Source organism: Crotalus tigris, unplaced genomic scaffold (genome assembly GCF_016545835.1).
Source record: "Crotalus tigris isolate CLP2741 ecotype Arizona unplaced genomic scaffold, ASM1654583v1 scf7180000024153.1733885, whole genome shotgun sequence".
Classification (NCBI taxonomy): domain Eukaryota; kingdom Metazoa; phylum Chordata; class Lepidosauria; order Squamata; family Viperidae; genus Crotalus; species Crotalus tigris.
This window is the reverse complement of record NW_024100414.1, coordinates 1,643,906-1,666,585: the sequence shown is the minus strand read 5'-3', so window position 1 is coordinate 1,666,585 and position 22,680 is coordinate 1,643,906. Positions and strand designations below refer to the sequence as shown.

Here is a 22,680-nt window from a genome sequence, read left to right as displayed (position 1 = left end):
AAGGATCTGTCTGTCTATCTATCTATCTATCTATCTATCTATCTATCTATCTATCTATCTATCTATCCATCCATCCATCCATCCATCATCTGTCATCTGTCTATTATCATCTATTTATCTATCTATACATCCACCCACCATATCTATCTATCTATCTATCTATCTATCTATCTATCTATCTATCTATCTATCTATCTCTCTCTCTCTCTCTCTCTCTCTCTCTCTCTCTCTCTCTCTCTCTCTCATCTTGTGTGTCTGTCTGTCTATCAATCCTGCCAGTTTTATCCTTATTTGTCCTCACCAGCATTGGGTAATGAAACGTCTGCAAGAAAACATGCAAGCTCTGAGAGCACCAAGGACCCCCTCAGTCCTTATTTATTTATTAAATTTATAAGCCACCCATCTTGCTATCCAGAACGACTCCTAAACATTCTCCTTGCAATTTCTGCATTAAAAAAACAAACAAACAAAAAAAACCCAAATCCTGTTGCAAATCCAGGAATTCTTCTTGTCCCTTGCCGTGATCAATGTAACAGCAGAATTAAACAATTAAGTCAACAGATCTCCGATTGGTTTTCAGGAAGGGAGCAGTAGATGGACCCTGACTTTCCCCCCCAGTTTTCCTTCAACCTTATGTTTCCTCTCAATCCAAAGCCGCAAGGTAATCTAAGATAGCTACAAAGCGAATTTTCTCAAATGAAATCAATGTTTCTTTCCATTTATACTCAGGTGGAAAGCAAATCTGTTAATTGGAGTACTGAAGCACGAACACGAGGATTTTATCTTCAAAGGACGCGGGCTTTCACAAAGAAAAGGAAGCATTTCTTAAAAACAGTCGTTCAGAAAAGCACAAAATAAACACAGACACTTACGTCACGTTAGTGACATGCCAGCATCACGTACAGGCCAAACGAGCAGAAGCGCCAAGGAAATGAACTAACCAAGGCCCCTTTGCCCATCTTCAGCAATAAATTCTACATGGATATTACAGCTTTAAATCATTCAGCTTTCAAACAGAGCTTCACGGAGAAGATACGCTAAAAACGTGGATCCACAATCTCAAAGGCCCATTTTTACTCACCCAAACCATTACCTCCCACACATTTAAATGCCCCGTGCTGTGCTATCTGGGAAGAATCCAAGTACGTCTATCACTCAGAAGGAGAAACAAAACAACAACAACACAGTTTTAAAACTTACCTAAATAAGGAATGCAAGGCACCATCTTCAAGCATCGGATGTATTCCCGCATCCTCTTGTAGTTGTCCTCCTTCGACATTAAATAGTCCAGCTTCTCAAAAGTGGTCTTGTCCTTGCGATTCAAGAGCTGAAGACGAAATAAATCAAAAGAGGAGGAATGAGGTTTGCATCTTAGACGGGGTTAAAATACAGGGAAACAGCCTTCCTGCCTTTACATTTTATTTCTTTGCAACGGATTAGAGCCGTACAAAGCAACAGAATATCAGAGAGTTGGAAGGGACCCCTTTTCACACTTACAACCGTTGCAGCATCGCCCGTGGTCATGTGATCAAAATCCAGACACTTGGCAACCGACTCCTATTTATGACGGTTGCGGTGTGTCCCGGGGGGAGTCACGTGATCACTTTTTGCAAACTTCTGACAAGCAAAAGCCAATGGGAAAGCCTGATTTACTGAACATCCATGTCACTAGCTTAACGACTGCAGTGGTTCGGTTAAAGAACCGTGGCGAGAAATGTCTTAAAATGGAGCAAAATTCACTTAAGAACTCTCTCGCTGAACAACAGAAATCTGGGGCCATGTGAACTGCAGTTCTCTTTGTAGCGCAGTCTCCCAAATCAAGAAAAAACAAAACATATGCCTTGAAAACTTTCCCGGTTACACACCTGATCAATCAAAATTGGTCTTATTTTAATGGTTTATTTTTCAGTCCTGAATCGGGTTACACACATGTTGAAAGCATGAGAAATATCCCATGTGGTCCTAGTTAAGCAACGCCTTCCCTAATTCAACGCTCTTCCCTAATCGGAGAAGAAAGAAAAAGTCGGATTGTTGCCTTCTGAGTAAAGTGACGCCCAACTTAATTTTGAGAAATACTTGAAAAGCTGCCATTCCCGTCCCTTGTTACACAAAAGAGGACACACAGTTGAGCTCCTTGTCGCTAATAACAGAGACAGAAAACTTTTTTTTTATTGTTTTGAGATCAAGTAATAAGATGGGAAAGGGTCCAGTAATGGTTAGAATTGGGTTCTTTCTTGGAGATTAGCAAATCCTACTGAATTTTCAATGGAGGCAGAACATTGGCTGGGCTCCCAATGATGTCAGGGAATGCTTATACAAAAGAACAAGTTCCCTTAGGATAGTTCTAAACAACATTCGTTTTCAAAAAATGCATAAATTGAAGACCTGGAAGCTAAAGGGGAAAGAGGGCCCAGGAGGCTGGGAAAGAAACAGCTGGAGAAAAGGTAGTCTGGATTAGAAAGAGAGGGAAGAGATCTGGGCCTGTGTTCTTATTCGCACACAGTTTTGATCGAACTGCTTACGGTTTGACTGAAATGTCAACTTACAACAAAGATGACGCGGGTAAAACGCAGGGAGGACGGTTGCGGGAATTGGGCATGTCCAGTCTAGTGAAAAGAAGGACTAGGGATGACTTCATAGCAGTCTTCCAATATCTGAGGGGCTGCTCCAAAGAAGAGGGGGTCAACCTCTTCTCCAAAGCCCCTGAAGGCAGGACAAGAAGAGACGGATGGAAACTAACCAAGGAGAGAAGCAACCTGGAATTAAGGAGAAACTTCCTGACCGTGAGGACAATTAACCAGTAGAACAACTTGCCTCCAGAAGTTATGGGTGCTCCATCACTGGAGGTTTTCAAGAAGAGACTGGACAGCCCTTTGTCTGAAATGGAATAGGGTCTCCTGCTTGAGCAGGGGGTTGGACTAGAAGACCTCTGAGGTCCTTCCAACTCTGTCATTCTGTTGTTCTGCCAAGCTCTGGACATTTCTAGCCAAGGAGATGCCACTCCGATTCATTACTTGCAGGGAGACGTCATTCTTTCCTGCCACAGGCCAGCTATTCCCTTCCAGATAAACCCAACTCCTTCCAAAAGCTGTTAAGAAACCCGATGGAAAATATTAAACTATCCGTTCTACCAAAGATGCTATTAGCTCTTTATTCTCCGTAATTGAGGCAATCGTTCACTGGGTTCCAGATGTGAAGAAAGGACTCCATCTTATTATACTTGGAAAGTATATATCTCTTTTTTAAAAAAAAACAAACAAAAATCACACACAGTACCCTAATGTCATAAGAATGGAATGTTTCCGATGATCAGCACTTAGAATGAGGCAACTATCAATTCTCCCCCAAAAAGCTGTTATCAAATAAGTTTGGCTGGATCTGCAACATGCTGTCAAGATCATGGCTTGAACGGTTCAGAGAGAGCTCAGCTTTTAAGGCCAAGTCCTCATAAGCAGGCATGTAAGGGACCTCAACGTATCTAACCTTGATTAGACCAGTTCCCGAAAGGGCAACTAAGACTCCATAGGAACAGATCTCTTATGGACTCCTGAGCCACTATGAGTTAGATATACAGATGTTTGGAGACCTAGACATTAAATGAACAAAGAAGAGCAGGCTTCTCTCTCTCTCTCTTTTTAGAGAAAATAAAATAAGTATCATCTCTGATAATTTGTAGAAGAAAGGATGGTGGAATCTGGGGTTAGAGTAAAAAAGGGGGATTAGCCTAGAATCTTTTAAGTAGTCACAAGAGAACCAGCTCCAACCCTCCAGCCAATAGGAGGAGAAAAGAGAGAGGGGGGGAGGGAGGGAGGGAGGGAGAGAGAGAGAGCAGGAAATGAAATTTCCACTTCTTCCTATTCATTGGCTTCCAATATTTAAGAAAGTGTAACTTTTAACAGCCATAAATCATCAGCTGGAGAAGAAATAAATTCACCCGATAGTAAACGAAGTAACCAAAATTTATTTAAGGGAAAAAAATAGAGGTGTATTTCTAATCAAGAGACAAACTGAAAACTATACTGATTGGAAAGGATCAGCTTCAAATGTTACGATGTTTTGTTTCCCAAGTACAGAGGTTCTTTTTCCAAATAAGAAATATACTTTCAAAACAAAAACAAATTCTTCCATTCTCTGGCTGCCTTTTTGTTTTTTTTTACTTTTGCAAAATGGAGGGGAAAAAAAAGAAGTTAAAAAAGGACAGAAACCGAAAAGATACTCTAATGCATCTTGAAGAGAAACGCAAGCTTATCAAACCATCTTTTTATGATAGTCCTCTTTCAAAATAATATTTGTGCAACGTATGAGGGAAAATATTGTTAACATAACCGATAAATGATGACCAGTTAACCACCATTTTAGGGTTTTCTTAGAACTCTTATTAGTGAAGTCAATTTTCCGGACAAAACCATTCCCCAGACTTTTCTGTTTTATAGATGCAATAAGAGAGGGCTTTTACTTTTCTAATGTTTTGCAATAAAAGTCTAATAATAGGAATTTAACTCAGTTTCTGAGGCTGCATCAATTTATTTCCGCTAGGAAAATGTTTTGCAACGACGATTCACCGCAGCTAAAAACAGAACTAAATCAATGGCTTATGTTGCATTAATTTGTATACATTTGGAAAAATGTTCAGTGAACCAATAATAGCGTGCATTTCATAAGATGTCAGAAGGATTTTCCCTTTTAAAAAAAAAACATCGCTCGATAACAAAATCTTTAGTGCAAATCTCAGGTTACAACATCAGATATTTCTGCTCTTTTTCCCTTAACATCGACTGTCTCGTATTCAAGTTACTACAGTTCTAGTTATATCAACTGCATAAAAACATCATTATGCATGTGAGACTCTGAGACTCTGGAAAGAGTGCAGAGAAGAGCAAGAAAGATGATCAGGGGTCTGGAGGCTAAAACCTATGGAAGACGGTTGCAGGAATATTTGTGAAGCTGCCCCAGAGAAGAGGGGGGTCAACCTATTCCCCAAAACACCTGAGGGAAGGACAAGAAGCAATGGATGGAAACAGGCGACGCTGCCTCTTCCATTAGGGCTTGTAATTATGTACATAATGACTTTTAACGTTCCCATTCTGTGTATCAAATAAACTGGTGAATCATTATTAGCCGGGATCCAAGAAGTTACATGATTTAACCTGTACGGGCGATGGGGCCTTGAAGTCAAACTTGTCAACGCAACCACATTTCTCCCACGTTACACAGGGTGTGCGACTGATTCAAAGGAAAAACAAATGTGGGTGTATAGAGTTAAATCCCCAACCTCTTTGGGTAGGGGCTTCCTATAATAACGGACATAAAGTGGGATGCTGAGAGGAAGCATCTAAGCAGAGCTTAGTAAGCCGATGTCAAAGTTAGTCCTAGACTGATCCCCAACTTACATCCGTTCACGTGGAGGCCATTCAAAGGTACAACGGCGCTGGAAAATGTGACTTACGACCGGTTTTCACCCTTAACGACCGTTGCAGCCTCCCTGTGGTCACGTCATCACAATTTGGAGGCTTAGCAACTGGCACGTACTTATGACGGTTGCAGTGATCCCTTTTTGTGACCTCTGACAAGCAAAATCCATGGGGGAAGCCAGAACTGCTTAATTATCTTAACAACTGCAGTGATTCATTTAACAAGTATTGCAAGGAAGGTCATAAAATGGGGCAAAACCCACTTAGCAACGACCTCACTTAGCGATGGAACATTTGGGCTCAATGGTAATTGCATGTAAAGCAGCGTGAGCTTTCTTTTCTCATTTCTGTTTATTTTAACCATTAGAGAACGGGTTTTATTTCTTTGAAAATGGGCCCACGAGGTTTCATTTTTTTTTTTTAATGTCTGGGACCTAAATGTCACAGAAGGGACCACGATCCATCCCGCGACATTCGGAGTCAGAAATTAAACAGACAGTTTCGGCAACTCAGTGGGTCCTTCAAACAGAAGACCTTACAAAACGCATTTTTCTTAACAGTAGCTTTTCCCCCCTAACACGAGAAGCTGGTATATACTGTACAGGCAGCAGAGAAGCAACTGACGTCAAGTGGCACAGATTTAATTAAACGGCAGGAGGAACTTTGCAAAGAAATACAAGGAGTAATGTTTAGTGGAAAAATGTGACAGAAAGCAAATATACACGCCTTGAGCAACAGCAATTAAACAGGGAGTTGAGTTCTATTTATTTTCATTTATTTATGCAATACTTAGACCTCCTCGGCGCAGCTGGATTCCAAGTAGCTTTATGAATCCTGTCTTAAATCACGGCTCCTGTTTTCACCAGCCCATTATAAATGTTAAGAGGTAATTTTTATGTATTTGTAAACACCGCTTGGAAAGTTCTCAACTTGGCTTCTGTCATAACTCTCAAAGTTGAAGCTAAGATGTCTCTTCTTTTAGAAAAAAACCAGAATTCAGGTAGTTTTCTTCTTACAAAAGTTCATTTAGTGACCGTTTTATACACATTTCTTCTATCCAGTTGGTTCTCAACTTAGCACCATTTGTTTAGTGATTGTTTGAAGTTACAGCAGCACTGGAAAAAAATAACTTATGACCATTGTTCACTCTTACGACCGTTACAGCATCCCCAAGGTCACGAGATCAAAAATTCAGACCCCTGGCAACTGACTCATATTTATGACGTGGCCAAGTTCACTTAACAAATGAACTTGCCTAGCATTTTAGGGGGTCAATTGTGGTCATAAGTCAAGGTCTACCTGAATATTAGACTGTGTCCAATGTAGTGAAAAAAAAAAATAAAAGAATCTTTTTGAATGCTGTCCCAGATGCGGGGTTTTTAGGACGGGGAGATAGGCACAAAAATAAATAAATCGATAAATACAATTCAGAATAACTTACTGCCCAAGTTTTTGTCAACCTGAAGATGGGTGCACTTTGCAGAGCTGATACCACAGACATGAGAGAATGGAGGCTGTTCAGTTCTAGAAGTTTCTGAGGAAAGGGGTGTGGGGGAGGAAGAAAAAAAAAAAAAAGACCAAAATGCCATCAGTTTTCCATGTGGGCTGCAGACCGTTCAAGAAAATAATTGCTGTTCCAGACGCTTGCGATTCATACTGTAAATTATAGAACAGTCAAAAGACTCGACCTTAGTTTGATGCAAAACTTACAAAATGTAAAAACCAGATGTCAGGAGCCAGAGGATCCCGTTACTCGGTTGATTTCGAACACTTTTCAAGAGAGTTTAAGCAAATTAGAAAGCTTAGCACTCCCGGCTCAGATATTTAAGCATCTCCAGGCTTAATGTATGCCGATTAGTGTACATTCAACCTGAGAATAAAGTTATTATTCTATTCTATTCTATTCTATTCTATTCTATTCTATTCTATTCTATTCTATTCTATTCTATTCCCCCCAGCAGTATCAAAGAAGGCAGGATTGATGTCAAAAAGAAAAAAAAAATATTTAGAGAAAGAATTAGATGTAATGTCCCAAACTCACCTTTGCTATTTTGACAAAGTGGCTGAGAATCTCCGCCCTTATTTTTAAGGTCTGTGCTGTTAAAATTTCTCGTACCACCCAGAAACTGACCTAAAAAGAATGAGGCAATTTCACAGAGTTAAAAAAACTAAAACCTTGTTTAAGATGATGGAACAAGACAGGCAGAGCAGGTAGCATAAACTGGTAGATACGGAGACAATCATAGCCAAATTAACCAAAATTAAAGGGGCCCGAATGATATGGATGCGGTCTTCAACTTACAGCCACACTAGAGCCCAAAATTTCTGACAGTTCTTAAGTGAATTTTGCCTCGTTTTACGACCTTTCTTGCCACAGTCATTAAATGAAACCACTGCAGTTGTTAAGTGGGTCACACAGTTGTTAAGTGAATCGGGCTTCCCCATCGACTTTGCTTGTCAGAAGTTCGCCAAAGGGGACCACGAGACCCTGGGGACACTGCAACCGTCATAAGTACATGTCAGTTGCCAAGCGTCCAAATTTTGATCGGTCGTAAGTCACTTTTTCAGTGCCGTTGCAACTTCAAACGGTCACTAAACAAGTCGAGGACTAACTGTGTATCCTCAGGGAGGGAGAGAGCTGTTATATTATCTAGCATGGTTGCATCAGTTCAGAGTGCAAATTATGGATTAAATACAACGCTAAATAGTTCAGGCAGCTGCTCTGCCTAATAGCATACCATCTTTAATATGAGAGATAAGTGCTTTGCAGCCTGGGAAAATACCAAACTCCTCTGAAAATCCTAATTGTTTAGGTTCACTACAAGTACCAGTGTAAACCCACCACTCTTAAGTGCCTTATACAGAATGTAAATTAGTTACAAATGGAGTCTGTATTTATATCCCTCTGCTCATTAAAAATAGCTGTTTATATTGGTTTCCTTTTCCCAGCTGGATTCAGTTTCACTTCAGCTGTTTCTTTCTTTCTTTCTTTCTTTCTTTCTTTCTTTCTTTCTTTCTTTCTTTCTTTCTTTCTTTCTTTCTTTCTTTCTTTCCTTCCTTCCTTCCTTCCTTCCTTCCTTCCTTCCTTCCTTCCTTTCTTTCTTGATTACAATTGATCACAAATCTGCCGATTTCGTAAATAAGGACAGTTTGCAGAATTCTCGAGGCCGGCCAGGAAAATCTACTTTTAAAATTGACATCTGTCAATTTCAAATGGATACGGTTGTGTTAGCAAGGGAGAAAGTGTCCCAACAACTTATGGACAACAAGAATGTCAGCAATTGCCTCGGATCGATGCTCCTTTTTTCTTTTTAAAAACAAAACAAAAACAAAACTTACAAACAGACCAGGTCTTTGTTGGAAGGGCAACGTTATTTTCAATCAGTGTTTCGAAACAACACACAATTCCTGTTACCTGATTAAATCTCCTCGTAAAGGCAACAACATTAGGGGCAAGGATGTGTTTTTCTTTCTTATTCCATCCACAGCTTGCAAGTTCCTAAAAAAAATACAACGGCATGGTGTTAATAAAAAAAATTTGCCTCCCCAAAAATGAAATAACGTATTTTATTTGACAGTGTCAGAGACAACAGATAGACCAAGAGAAATAAAAAATTCCTCAGCAGCATCCTGACGCTAAAGGCACTTTAGTTATGTCTGCAATACAGACACGAGTCCTGTTTTGGCTCAGCTCCCTATTAGACAATGAAGAATCAGTGGTAAAGCTAACTACAGGAAGGGCACTGAATTTGCAGGATCCGAACAAAATGGGACTTGTATACAAAACATTTGTCTGCTACCTATAACCTGTAGTCAGTTTTTAGAAGAAAAGAAACACTTAAAAGAGAATATTTATAGCTCAGGGTTGAACTGTGGGGTCCTTGGTGCTCTCTGAGCTTGGAGTTTTCTTGCAGACGTTTCATTGCCCAGCTAGGTAACATCATCAATGCTAGAATGAAGTAGGGGTTAAGGAGGAGGAGGAGGTGGGTGCGTGGGTGGGTGGTAGAGTTCCTAGTACTCTCTGAGCTTGGCGGTTTTCTTGTAGACGTTTCATTACCCAACTAGGTGACATCATCAGTGTTACCAATGATAGTAGCCATGATGATGTGACCTAGGTCAGTCATGAAACATCTGCAAGAAAACCACCAAGCTCAGAGGGCACCAGGGACCCCACAAAAGACACCCTCTCTGGATTGGATTGACCAACCTTATTAAAAAGTTGAGTCACAATGGGCTTTTCCATTTATTTTAAAGAACTTAAATGTCTATTAACAGCCTGGATCTAGGCTGTTAATGTCTTTGTGTGAATAGTTCTGACCCACAATTGAAAGCCAGAGGTGGAGAAGGACAGAACAAACTCACATCGCCAAGAAGCACAGCTGTGAGGGACGGCTTTATAAATCAAGAAACAAATAAAATGTCTAATCATTCTGGCCAGACATTTGTTGAGGTAGCCAAAGACCAGCTACTTCTACTGCCTCCGACATATAATTTACAATCAGAACCGATCTTCAGTTGGAAATAAACTGGCTTTGAGGATAGATGCTGGTGCTAACCCAGTTTGCACACAATGCCTCTGTTGTGTGCCCTCTTATTTACTGTAAGGAAAATATCTCACCAGAAAACAGATTTATTGCTCCTATGCTCCTTGAGCTAAGCAATTCACTGCCACAAGGAGACCAACTTAAATGAGTTTATTTTTATTTAACCCACCATAGTCTTTTTTGTACTCTGTAATATCTGTTATATAAACACTCACTAAACCAGACAAGGGTAATGAGAATAAATTTGCCGAGGTCTGAATGCACTGAGGCTGAAAGTAAACAGAAATAATATCTGTAAAATCCATTCAGCTATTTTTCACTCTATAAAGCTTCTGATGTGTTTTTCCGTTGCTACTCTTCGTATTACAGCAGAGTGGCAAACTACCTTTTGCAAACATTTATTTATTCTGAAATAGAGATAAGGAGAACCCTCTGACAGACACAGAAATTAGATTTGTAGTTTTTATTATGATACTGTCAGGGTAATAATTCTTCTCTCAGCTTCAGTGGCAGGAAAATGCTTTACTGAACACAAGCAGGAAGCTGCTAAATTTTCCCCAAAATAATGGTGCTGGTGCTGGTGCTGCTGCTGATAATATGTTGATAAAAATGCCATATCCAGCCTAAACATCTGGCTGACTCCGCAAACAACCATAACAATGTATTATATTGATATGCTTCCTGGCATATAAGGTGGAAAGATACTCATACAATTAAAGTAAGAAACATTAAACATTTCTACAGCATGTTGATCATTACTTCTGCTATATGTTGTTCTCTTTGGAAGTTTCATCCTCATTTTTTTTTTTTTTGAAGTTGGACCATGTTTCCCAAGTAAGATTTAGTGTATTATTCTGATTACTCTCCCGTGAATAATAGCAGGAGTTACCAATGATTAATGCAACAGTTTTTAACAGCAGCAAATGTCCAAGAATAATCACAGCAATTGTGTTCCTTCCAATGAGGATGATTAGTTTATTTTAAAATAACATGTGTGAGTTATGTAAGCAAAAATTGTCTCCTTCAAATCCCATGGAATCAGCCTAGGAAAACCTTTTTCAGTTCTAAAAATGGACCATCTGGTCCCGTGGCCCTCAACCGTGTGTGTGTGTGTGTGTGTGTGTGTGTGTGTGTGTGTGTGTGTGTGCATGCGTGCGAAGGCTTGAAGAAATGTTATGATTTAAATCTTGAGTTAAGTCTTGGTGGTCCATGGCCACAAAAGGTATTTAAAGAAGATCTGTGGTGAAGAAAAGATTGAGAACCGCTAATCTAGAACATTTCCGTCTTAATCTATTTCAGAATAAACTACGACACAACCAAGGTGTGTTAAAATGGACCTATTCATGCTGGGGGAAAAAAACAGGAACCATTATTATGCAGTTGGTAGTCTCCAACATGCAGTCAGTGTGGCTCACGGAATTAAACGCTGACAAATTTGCCCTTGTTCGCTTTCTTGTGTTCAAAGAGAAATCTCTTCACGTTTACACATATTGGACTCATTAAAGTCATAAAACATCCTGAAAGGCTTTATAGTTTTATGTTCTTTGGAATGTCGGTGGGTTCAAGCGTTAGAAAATGTCAAAGGCCTGACAGTTGCCCATCAATAAACATGTAGACATAAACAGTATCTACGCCCTGTGCCAAAGAGACAAACAGTAAGCCAAAGAGGGAACAAAAAGACCAGAACATCACCCTGCCAGCAATCAACACCCAGATGAGCATAGATTAACATCAAGATTAATATCAGGCCAACAATCAAGAAGTAAACAATACCCCAATCAAGGCACTGCCAACAGTAAACAGCCCAATGAAAGATCCTAACAAGCCACTAGAATATAAACAGAGAGAAAAACCCCATCACCTACTAGCACTGATGATGTTACCTAGTTGGGTCATGAAAGGTCTACAAGAAAGCAACCCAGCTCAGAGAGCACCATTCCTCCTCCTCCTCCTCCTCCTCCTCCTCCTCCTCCTCGCAAACCTTGCTGACACTTGATCACATGGTTTGGTCAACAAGATTATCACTACGGAAACCCCAATCTCAAGAATAATACTCCCTAGAAGATTAGAGCAGAGTTTTAAAATAGCCAGCTGGAAAAGTGAGCAACATAATCATCCCCAGCCTAATTAGTCTGGGGACACAGTACATATGTTGCCTATTAAACTACAGATAAACAATTATATATCAAATGTTGTGGCTACATTTACCAGAAATTTGAAAGAAAGAAAAAAAATAACCATTTCTTCTATTTCTCAGTGAATTTTTTTTTTTTTAAACCAGCCTTTGTGTATTACAACATCTGCCACTTTTTCCCCTTGTCTTCTGCCAAATTTTAGTTGAGCGGTCAAACATATGGGTCCTATAGAAAGCGTATTTTAGGAAGCTTGAATAGCTTGACAGGCATGCAGTCCGAAGGTTGAAATAAATGTGGCATCTGCAGCCCAGCAATTCCGTAAGTGAAGTCAACACAGCTACTGTACGCAACACAATCAGACAGAGATGACGACTCGGTTTTGAGCAGGGCTGGAGATCATGTGAAATGAAGTATGGTGGGACAGCTTCACGTCACGTCAGGCAAACCCAACGAAGTTATGAAGCTTTCTCTCTGAAGAGAACCAAGGATATTGACACAAAACGCCTCAAGGTCCCTCCTTCATCAACTGGTATGAGATGTGATCATCCAGGTAGAATCAGCAGAAAGAACTGGAATTCTTGGAGCTGTTTATGAAAAGTCACCCCCAGAGAACTGCTTGTGAGGGCAGCGCTATTAAGAATGGAAGGCAGGGTGACTTCCGTGAAACTTAAGAATATAATGTGGTGTCGTTGGCGCTCTCTGAGCTTGGTGGCTTCTTTGCAGATTGAGGATGTTATCTAGTTGGGTCATGAAACATCATCTGCAGGAAAACCACCAAGATCAGAGAGAACCAAGGACCCTATAATCCTTCCCTCCTCTTCCACTCCACAAACCCGTTTACTTTTTAGCACAGATGATATCACTGATCTTGATGCTACCTAGTTGGGTAATGAAACGTTTGCAAGAAAACCACCAAGCTCAGAGAGCACCAAGGACCACACAGTCCTCCTCCTCCTCCTCCTCCTCTCTCTCCCTCCTCCTTCTCCTGAACTCCACACACTCCACTCCCTTCCAGCACTGATGATGTTACCTAGTTGGGTAATGAAACATCTGCAAGAAAACCGCCAAGCTCAGAGAGCAGCAAGGATGACTCCTTCTCCCCCTCTGGTTTTCTTGCAGACGTTTCATTACCAAACTAGTTAACGTCATCAGAGCTAGCAGGGAGTGGGGGTTTGCTCTCTCTACTAGCACTTTCCACTCCCTTCTATCACTGAGGATGTTACCTAGTTGGGCAATGAAACGACGGCAAGAAAACCACCAAGCTTAGAGAGCAATAAGGACCCCACCGTTCAACCTGGAGCTATAAATGTTCTCTTCCGATCAGAATATAATGTGCTAGGGTATGAGTGAAATCTTTGCTGTTCTTTCTTTTGCAAAAAATCAGAATCTAATAAACGGGAGCCTAAGGGTTCTTCTTTACCAATAGCAACATTCTGTGTTAAAAGGGCACGTACCTCTGGCTGTATAGCTTTAAATACTGGCATATCCATCAGTGTAATCTGACTCTGTGACAAAAATGAAAGGAAGAACGATTATGCATTTTGAAAAAACACTGAAGTCTGGCAAGTCCACTCTGGTCCTGTCTAGAAAGCAGCCAGGGTATCTAAATTCACAGGCTGTTGTGATGCACTGAATAAGGTACTTGGGTTGACACCAGTCAGCATTTTGATTTTCCTCCCCTATCCTCAAATGCAGCTGACGATGCCCTTTATTTATGGCTACCTAGGAAGCAAAAGGCATGCCAAATTACTTAATTTAGGAATTATTACAATATTTTTGGAACTCTGTACAGGCAGTCGACTCCCCTTGAGCAGTGGGCTGGACTAGAAGACCTCCAAGGTCCCTTCCATCTCTATTCATTATTCTATTCTATTCTATTCTATTCTATTCTATTCTATTCTATTCTATTCTATTCCATTCCATTCCATTCCATATTTTCTATTCTATTCTATTCTATTCTATTCTATTCTATTCTATTCTATTCTATTCTATTCTATTCTATTCTATTCTATTCTATTCTATATTCCAATATCTATTCTATATTCCAATATCTATTCTATTTTCTATTCTATTCTATTCTATTCTATTCTATTCTATTCTATTCTATTCTATTCTATTGACTTAGGACCACAATTGAGCTCAAAGATTCTGTTGCTAAGTGAGACATTTCTTAAGTGGGTTTTGCCCCATTTTTACGACCAACTGCAGTGATTCCCTTAACCACTGAATGGGAACTTATTTTGGCCACTACGGTTACTACTATTTGGTACACATCAAAAAGCGGCCGTTTTACTTACCGCAAACTCCTCTGGAGTTACTTTTAGCATGTCAAACACCACAGCATCGTAGCTTTTATGAGCATAATCTGAACTCCGTCCTTCCAAAGAGTCAGAACTGCTACTGCCCTAGAAGGGGGGAGGGGGAGAGAAAGGCATGAAAAAATGCATATAATTGGAAGGGGTTACTAAGGCAAGTGAATCCAATGTTTCTCCCTGTGCAGGGATGCAAGTCAAAGCATCGAGGAGAGATTGAAATCCAACGAGGAGAAAGAGAACAACAAATTGCCTTCCATAACATCTCTTGGTTAGGAGGCTTACCAATGAACCGAAGAGGAACAAAAATTATCTGCTCCTGTTTCCAACCATGAGACTTTTTTCCTCGGGTATAAAAGAATCTCTGTTCACTGCCAGAGATATCTGCTCTCAAAGGTTAGAAAATGGAGTGGAGGTAATCCCCTAATCTGTTCCGTGCAATTTCTCTCCGTGGTGGGAGAAGAAAATCCACAGAGTTGCTGACAAATTATGTTCAGGCTTAAGGAGTTTGTTGGAAAATATCAGGGATAACGTGATTATTTAAGCACTAACAATGCAAATGGGTGGGAAAAAAATGATCAAGATTTATTTACAGCAGTCCTATTAAATAAGGGCAGAAGAATTGGATGGTGCTAGATGCAAATCTTACTAGAGATGTTTAAAAAGCAAGGTTGCAATCCTAGACACGTTGATTAAGGAGAAGCTGTCCTTTAAAAATCAGATCTCCTACAGATGGCACAGTGTCCAACCATCCCAGAAGCAATTCAGTCTTCTAGTTCTAGTTGGAGAAACGCCATCGCATTAAAAAAAAAAAAAATCCCAGCTATTTAAATGTATTGTCTGAAAAAATCACCGAATGAAACTGATTGGAATGAAACCATAATAGCGTGAATATGTATGCAGAATAATTCTGTCCTGTTTTGAAACCAAGAGATTCAAAACTGATGTTCAGACCAGACCCAGCCTGCAGTCCCAAGAACTTTTTATCTTTGAACTGCTGATGTGCAAACAGCATCTATTTTTGAACAAACATGTGAAGAATTTCTCTGTCTTGAGAAAATGAGCCCAGTGAATTATTTCCATCTGCAAGGCATTAGATGTTAATTGCTATGACTTGAGTGTGTAAAGACAACAGTAGAAATTTCCTAACCTAATTTGTGGCCTAAAAGACTGGACACCATATGATCTTAACTATGAGGAGGAAGAAGAGGAGGAGGAGAGGAAGAGGAGGGGAAATAGAGGAAGAAGAGGAGGAGAAAGAGAAGAAGAAAAAGAAGGAGGAGGAGAAGAAGAAAGCAACGTATTTTACAAGACTTACATAGTTGCACAGACGAAACCATGACCGTGATCATAATCATAATATAAAAAAGAATTTTCCTTAAAATCCTTTCCGCTTTTAAATGCTTTAAGAAATGATCAGCAAGCAGTATGTGTCAATGTGTTGATTAAATAAATGTTCGTTTTAATTCCCAGACAGCTCCCCACGAAAGGGATGACGCTGCCCAGATGAGGAACCATGCCTTCTTCCCTTCAGTCAACTCCTGAGAACCACCACACAATTCCCTCCGCCCCTGCCCCCCCCACAACATCTGGAATTGTTTCACAGCTGTGTGGTTCTCTTAGTTAGCTAATCTGAAAAGTGTTTGCAATTTGGCCTTTAAATCTGTCACCGAAAAAAGGCCTTTTGACAGGGCTTGAGAAGGCAGGAAATCCCTTTCTTCGCCCTTGGATAGATCCTGTTCTACTTTAGAGGAAATATTCTAAGTACGTGGAAAAGATCTATTCTTCACTGCAGAAGACATTAAATAGTGAACTTTCAAGGAAACTATTATAGAGGGTCTGACCCATTACTTCAGGAACACGGCTGGGATTCGGCTAAATCAGGAGGTTAAATCCTTCTCGTCCCTAATTTTTATTTTAGTTAAAAAAAAAAAAACTATTCTCAACTTTAAGGAATTGTAACTGTGGGATCCTGGGTGCTCTCTGAGCTCCTTGCAGACGTTTCATTACCATACTAGGTAGCATCATCAGTGTAGTAGGCACGTTGCACTCCCTACGAGCACTGACATAGGTTGGTAAGGACAGGTCTGCAATAAATCCACCAAGCTCAGAGAGCATCAAGGACCGCACACGCCTTTGCCGGGGAAGATGGGACTGAGACTGGCCTATTAAAGACCGTTTTAAGTTTACAAATGTCATCGTTGTGCTGCTTCTTAAACCAAACAGCAGACCGCCTCCTGGAGATGCCCAACTAAACTGTGGTTTGTTTTGAGTTGGAATGGAAACGGTACCTCTGGAGTGGCGGAGGTCACGGTCACGTTGGCCATGAGGCCATTCCTTTTATACATTCTCTTCTTGGAACACAAGAGCTTCAGTTCAGCCACCACTGCTGATGTTATAGGTTGAAAGGAGAACTGCTGCAAGGATGAGAAGACGCTGGCTTTAGAAAGTCCATCCATCAAAAGACAACAATAATTAGGAGAATAACAGAATAAGGGACCTTGGAGGTCTTCTAGTCCGACCCCCTGCCCAAGACAGCAGTCCTTATATCACTGCAGACAAAGGGTTGTTCAGCCTCTTCTTAAAAACCTCTAATGATAGAGCACCCACAACTTCTGGAGGCAAGTCATTCCACTGGTTAATTGTTCTCACTGTCAGGAAGTTTCTCCTTAGTTCCAGGTTGCTTCTCTCCTGGATGAGTTTCCATCTGTTGCTTCTTGTCCTGCCTTCAGGGGCTTTGGAGAATAGCTTGACCCCCTCTTTTTTATGGCAGCCCCACAAACATTGTAAGACTGCTATCATGTCACCCCTGGTCCTTTTTCATTAAACTAGACATACCCAATTCCAGCAGCTATTTTAGCCTCCAGTCCCCTAATCATCTTTGTTGCTCTTCTCTGCCCAAGATCCGCAGATGAGATGAAGTTGGCAGAGCAAAGGGCCATATAGATATATAGATGATTATTTTTTGGGATGTGCGTATTGATGAGATGGTGGAGACAGCACAGAAGGTCCAGCTATACATATGAAAATATGTCGAAGCTGGCTTAGCAGAAGGATGGAAAAAAACTTAAAATATGGATTTTCTATCACCACTTTACTAAATATTCTTTTGGCTCCCCTGTCTGGTTTCTCCTTTTATTTATTTATTTATTGGTTTTTTTGGTACTTGAGGGCTCAAAAACAGCGCATCCCATGAACACAACAGAAAATTCCATATGCAATCTTGCTACCCATCCAGCTTCAGTTGTAGCTTCCAAAGATAAAATTAACCCAGGCGGTACAGAGAGGCCTTAATGACTTTTGCACCAGTCTGCAAAAGAACAAAAAAAAATTTCCCTAACGTTTCAGCAGAAAGCTTTTTAAGGGCTCAACTCCTGGAGAGTAGCAAGAATACATGGGAAATTCCACCTTATCTGTCACGCAACCTTCGAAATTGATGTTCTTTGAAAAACGGCCTTCTTTTCGATTGTTGGATAAGCCTTCTTTGAAAAATGGCCCGATAAAGCAATTGTTTTCCGGGCAGGATTCTATGCTCAGAGAAACCTTGACAAGATACCAGATTAAATCAGCCTTTCTCTTAAAAAAAAATAATAAAAATCTGGGGGTAAAAGAAAATGTCGACATAATGCAAATCTTGTCTCTTTTCTTTCTTCTTTAAAGAAGGCTTGCCAAATAATTACCAAATTGGAAAGAATTCTGGGATTCAATCAGTTCCCCCGGGTTTGTGTTAACTTTTGTTCACTCAAGTCCCAGAGAATAATAATAATAATAGTAATAATAATAATAGTAGTAGTAGTAATACGGTTACCTTCCTGAGCAGGGGGTTGGACTAGAAGATCTCCATGGTCCCTTCCAATTCTATTACTATTACTATTATTATTATCGTTTATTCATTAGATGTGAACCTCAGTCAACTGAACATCCCAGCCAATTTGAATGTTCAGTTGACTGAGGTTCATGTTTAATGAATAAAAGATAATAATAATAATAATAATAATAATAATAATAATAATAATAATAATAATAATAATAATAATAATAATAATAGTAATAGTAATAGAGTTGGAAGGGACCTTGGAGGTCTTCTAGTCCAAGCCCCTGCTCAAGTAGGTAACCCTATACCATTTCAGATGAATAGTATAGAAGACTCATAGCAACTAAGATCGGATATTCTTTTTTGGGGGGGGGGAGACAAAACCTATTTTGATATACAATAAGAAGGATTTTTGGAATTCCATGACTAAGGGTAGAGTATTTGAGACGTACATTTTCCATTTCTTGATCCAGTCGATCAATTCCAACCTGTTTTTACAAATCCTTGCCATTTTTTACAAGATTACTACAAAGTACCGGCATCTTCCTAGAATCATAACCTATTCAGCGGTGCCATCTAGCGAACAGAAAATGCAAAAATCATTTGATGAACTTGACTGTTCATATTTTCCCTACCCCACTGAATCCACTCTGCGAGAAATATGGTGATGTTTCATGATGCATAAAACAGAAAAAAAAATGAATGTAACACGCCCTATTCTCCGAGGTCAAAAACACTGAGAGCAAAATTTTAATTAGGTTTTCTGACAAAAAAAGGTCACTAATAATGACCCGTAGAAGAACGTAATTTGAAAATATTCTTCCTTCTTCTGTGTTGTGAAGGCTCCCCATCTGTAGATTTTCTAAAGTGATTAATGTAAAAATATAGATCCCCATATGAAAAGGTACAAATATTATTCAAATATTTCAGATATTGATACAGGTAAGTGTTTGACTTAAGGCCACAAAATTTCCACTGCTAAGCAAGGCTATGTTGTTGTAACTTTGAACAGTCACTAAACTGTAAGTCGTAAGTTATAAGTCAAAGACCATTTCTTTATTTCAGTCAGATTCCAATCCTTCCCTCTATGATTTTGTCACATCCATAAATCTTTCCTCCTTCCTTCAGGATAAATCAAACTTACCCATAATGAATTTTTCTTCTGAGTTTTAAGTACAGGCAATTAAACGCCAGTGAGACATTGGAGCGCATCTCTCAGAAGTGGTTTTTCTGAAAAAGACAATTAAGAGGCAACACAGAGCTGTCATTTTTCTCTTGCTTAGATTGCAAAGGCAGAAGAACAGTTGAAAGAGAGTTTTTCATAAGTTCCAGCTTTATGATCATAAATTATTGTTCTATTCTATTCTATTCTATTCTATTCTATTCTATTCTATTCTATTCTATTTTATTCTATTTATTCTGTACAGTGAGAGCTTCTACACCGGAGACAAATTCCTTGTGTGTCCAATCACACTTGGCCAATAAAGAATTTCTATTCTGTTCTCTTTGGGTTGTAGGCAGAAATCAGTAATAACACTTGGTCTGAAGCACAGATTTATTAAATTCCAGATACAAAATTAACATAACTGATTATTGCTGAAGCTCAGTCTTTAATTAATCACTCGCAAGGAAAATTTTGCTGTCTATTGGCACTAGAAGAGGAAAATAACTTAGAAGAGGTTTTTTTTTTTCTTCCCCTGAATATCTGGGATCACAAAACTACTATGTAGGGTTTTTGGAGACAGGCAGGCAGCTATAAATGGCACTGAAAAGACAACAACATCCATTGTGAGCTCCCTAGAGGACAGATATCTGTTTGTCCCTAAAATACTCTGTAAACCATTGTACGTGCCATAAACTATTGTATGCATGGCTTGTGTGTGTTTTCTTTTAAACTTGCTCTTTAAAAAAAAAACAGACATATTTGTAGAAAGAACGTGGCAGCTGTAACATTTCTTATATATTTGAGCAAACTGACACCCTACAAAGAGCTTATCTATCATATACACCTATCATCACAATTCAAATAATTTCCTTCTTAATTCTCAAAGGCAGACCGAATAATATTCACTTCAGTGGGGGGAAGCAAAAAAAGATATTTGCATAGATTTGGGCTAATAGCTTCTTCAGTTACCAGTGGTCCTCGATTTACCACAACAGTTGAGCCCAACTGTGGCTGAGTGAGACATTGGTTAAGTTTTGCCCCATTTTACGACCTTTCCCGCCACAGCTGTTAAGGGGATCACCGCAGTTGTTAAATTAGTCAAACTTTTGCTAAGTGATTCCGGCTTCCTGGATGACTTTGCTTGTCAGCAGGATGCCAAAGCGGATCACGTGACCCCGGGAGCCTGCGACCGTCATAAATATGAGTCAGTTGCCAAGTGTCCGAATGTTGAACTCGTGACCACGGGGATGCTGCGACGGTTGTAAGTGTGGAAAACTGGTCCTAAGTCACTTTGAACGGTCACTAAACAAACTGTTGCAAGTAGAGGACTGCCTCTATTAAATAAAGGTCCTAATTCTCACTTCCCCTAGAACCAAGACATGAAAACAGACACACATACTCACAAACACATTTCAAACCGCTACGCCCTGGACCCGCGCAACTGTCTACGAAATTCTTTGAAGGTCTTGTGTAATCGGCTTTTTTGCTCCAAACTTTGTGTGTGTACAAGGAGCAGCTCGTGAGTTTTACGCTTGTTTACGTCTTACGGAATCAACACCGGAAACACTATTGCAAAATCTCTCCACTTGTTTTCACAATTTAGAGACAAAAGCAAATTATTGTCCCTCTAAGGGATATATGCCCATTCCTTATTTTTTTTCCCCTTTTTCCAAATATATTCCAAAGCTGGAAGATAAACTGCATCTTTTTCAGCTTCTTAGCAGCCACGTAGAAAAATTGATTTAAATGACGTGCCTTTTATTTATTTGCTTTTAATCTGAAGTGGAGTGCGCAAACCATAAAGGCAGTTGATTATTAAGCTGAGTTAACTTTTCCCCTGATCCATCGGTTTCCTGGAAACTGAATTTATGAGAACTGTGCGCCTATTACTGAGTATTAAAAATGGATTCAGAGACAAGAAGTCAATCACATTTAATGGTGGCCCATTTGGATGCTTTTGAGTCTTGGAATGAAAGAAACATCTTTTTTCTTTAACTGCGCTACTCTTTAATTTGGACTTACATGAGCAAGATCTAGGGAATTTAGGATGTGTACCCAATGCCTGCAAGCGTTCTTTGTATGTTTTGGCCTCCAGCCCCCTAATCATCCTTGTTGCTCTTCTCTGCACTCTTTCTAGAGTCTGAATAAAAAAGATGTTGAAGCTTTGGAAAAGAGAAGATCAACAAGGATGATTAGGGGGCCGGAGGCTAAAACATACAAGGAACGGAGACAGGAATTGGGTATGTCCAGTCTAATGAAAAGAAGGATTAGGGGAGATATGATAGCAGTCTTTCAATATCTGAGGGGCTCCCACAAAGAAGGTCAACCTATTTTCCAAAATAGCAAAAGGTAAGACAAGAAACAACGGATGGAAACTAACCAATGAGAGAAGCAACCTAGAACTAAGGAGAAACTTCCTGACAGTTAGAACAATTAACTGGTGGAACCACCTGCCTCCAGAAGCGGTGAATGCACTAACACTGGAAGTTTTAAAGAAGAAACTGGACAGCCATTTGTCCGAAATGGTATAGGGTTTTCTGCCTGAGCAGGGAGTTGGACTAGATGACCTCCAAGATCCCTTCCAACTCTTTGTTATTCTATGTTCTAATTGAAGGACGACCCTTTCTGAACCAGTTCAAAGGCGCACACATAGAAACCATGTACCCATCCTTTTAAATTAATTCCACAGCACATTAATTAAAGGCTCATTTTATAGGGAATCAAACTGTTGCTACATCTGGTCTAGGTTTTCCCACCTTAGAACTGCCTAACCCAATATCGTCTGTAATAGGAGAGCATTTAAGTAAATTTTCCAACCAAATTATTAATTTGCTAAAAACCGGACGATAACTGGGATCAAATTTCCTTAAGGTTCCCATCTCCTTGACTACTTAGTAAACAATTGATAATTTGCAAATCAATCCTCACAATCATTAACTGCAGCAATCCAAGCCAGAAACACATTACCAACCATCTGTTTATGAAGTTGCTGAATAGTCATAGAAAAAAAAAAGGTAATACTGGTTGGAGATTTTTCTAAAAAAAAAAAATAGAACATCAAGTTTGTTCCCTTAATACATTTCTAGCTAACCACACTGCAAGGTCTGTGGAGATGAACACTGAACGCACATTAATTTTTCTTATAAATTAGCAGCGTTTCCCAATTTATCTGTAAGAATTGAGCCGAGCTATTTACCAGACATTCCGCCAGAAAAATAACTATCCTGAATCCTGGGTGAATTCTTCGCAATCTTCAGATTTGTTGGGAATAACGCTGAGGGAGCGGCCTATTTATGGAA

At 39.7% G+C, this 22,680-nt stretch overlaps 1 protein-coding gene across 7 annotated transcripts in view; it reads right to left on the bottom strand.

Moving 5' to 3' along the window:
• Nucleotides 1–22,680, bottom strand: part of RALGPS1 (Ral GEF with PH domain and SH3 binding motif 1) — an 84,601-nt gene that overhangs the window by 52,521 nt on the left and 9,400 nt on the right. For 5 of the 7 annotated variants that reach the window (XM_039323059.1, XM_039323052.1, XM_039323057.1 and 2 more), the window contains exons 2-9: nt 19,361–19,446; nt 16,694–16,819; nt 14,388–14,495; nt 13,545–13,595; nt 8,827–8,910; nt 7,453–7,542; nt 6,853–6,945; nt 1,201–1,327 (exon numbers count right to left, since the gene is read on the bottom strand). In XM_039323059.1, the coding sequence (XP_039178993.1) occupies nt 1,201–1,327; nt 6,853–6,945; nt 7,453–7,542; nt 8,827–8,910; nt 13,545–13,595; nt 14,388–14,495; nt 16,694–16,750 (610 nt within the window). In that variant the 5' untranslated portion in view covers nt 16,751–16,819; nt 19,361–19,446. Of the gene's footprint in view, nt 1–1,200; nt 1,328–6,852; nt 6,946–7,452; nt 7,543–8,826; nt 8,911–13,544; nt 13,596–14,387; nt 14,496–16,693; nt 16,820–19,360; nt 19,447–20,784; nt 21,413–22,577; nt 22,675–22,680 lie in introns of those variants that run through there. The other 2 variants (XM_039323055.1, XM_039323056.1) reach the window with 2 other exon arrangements.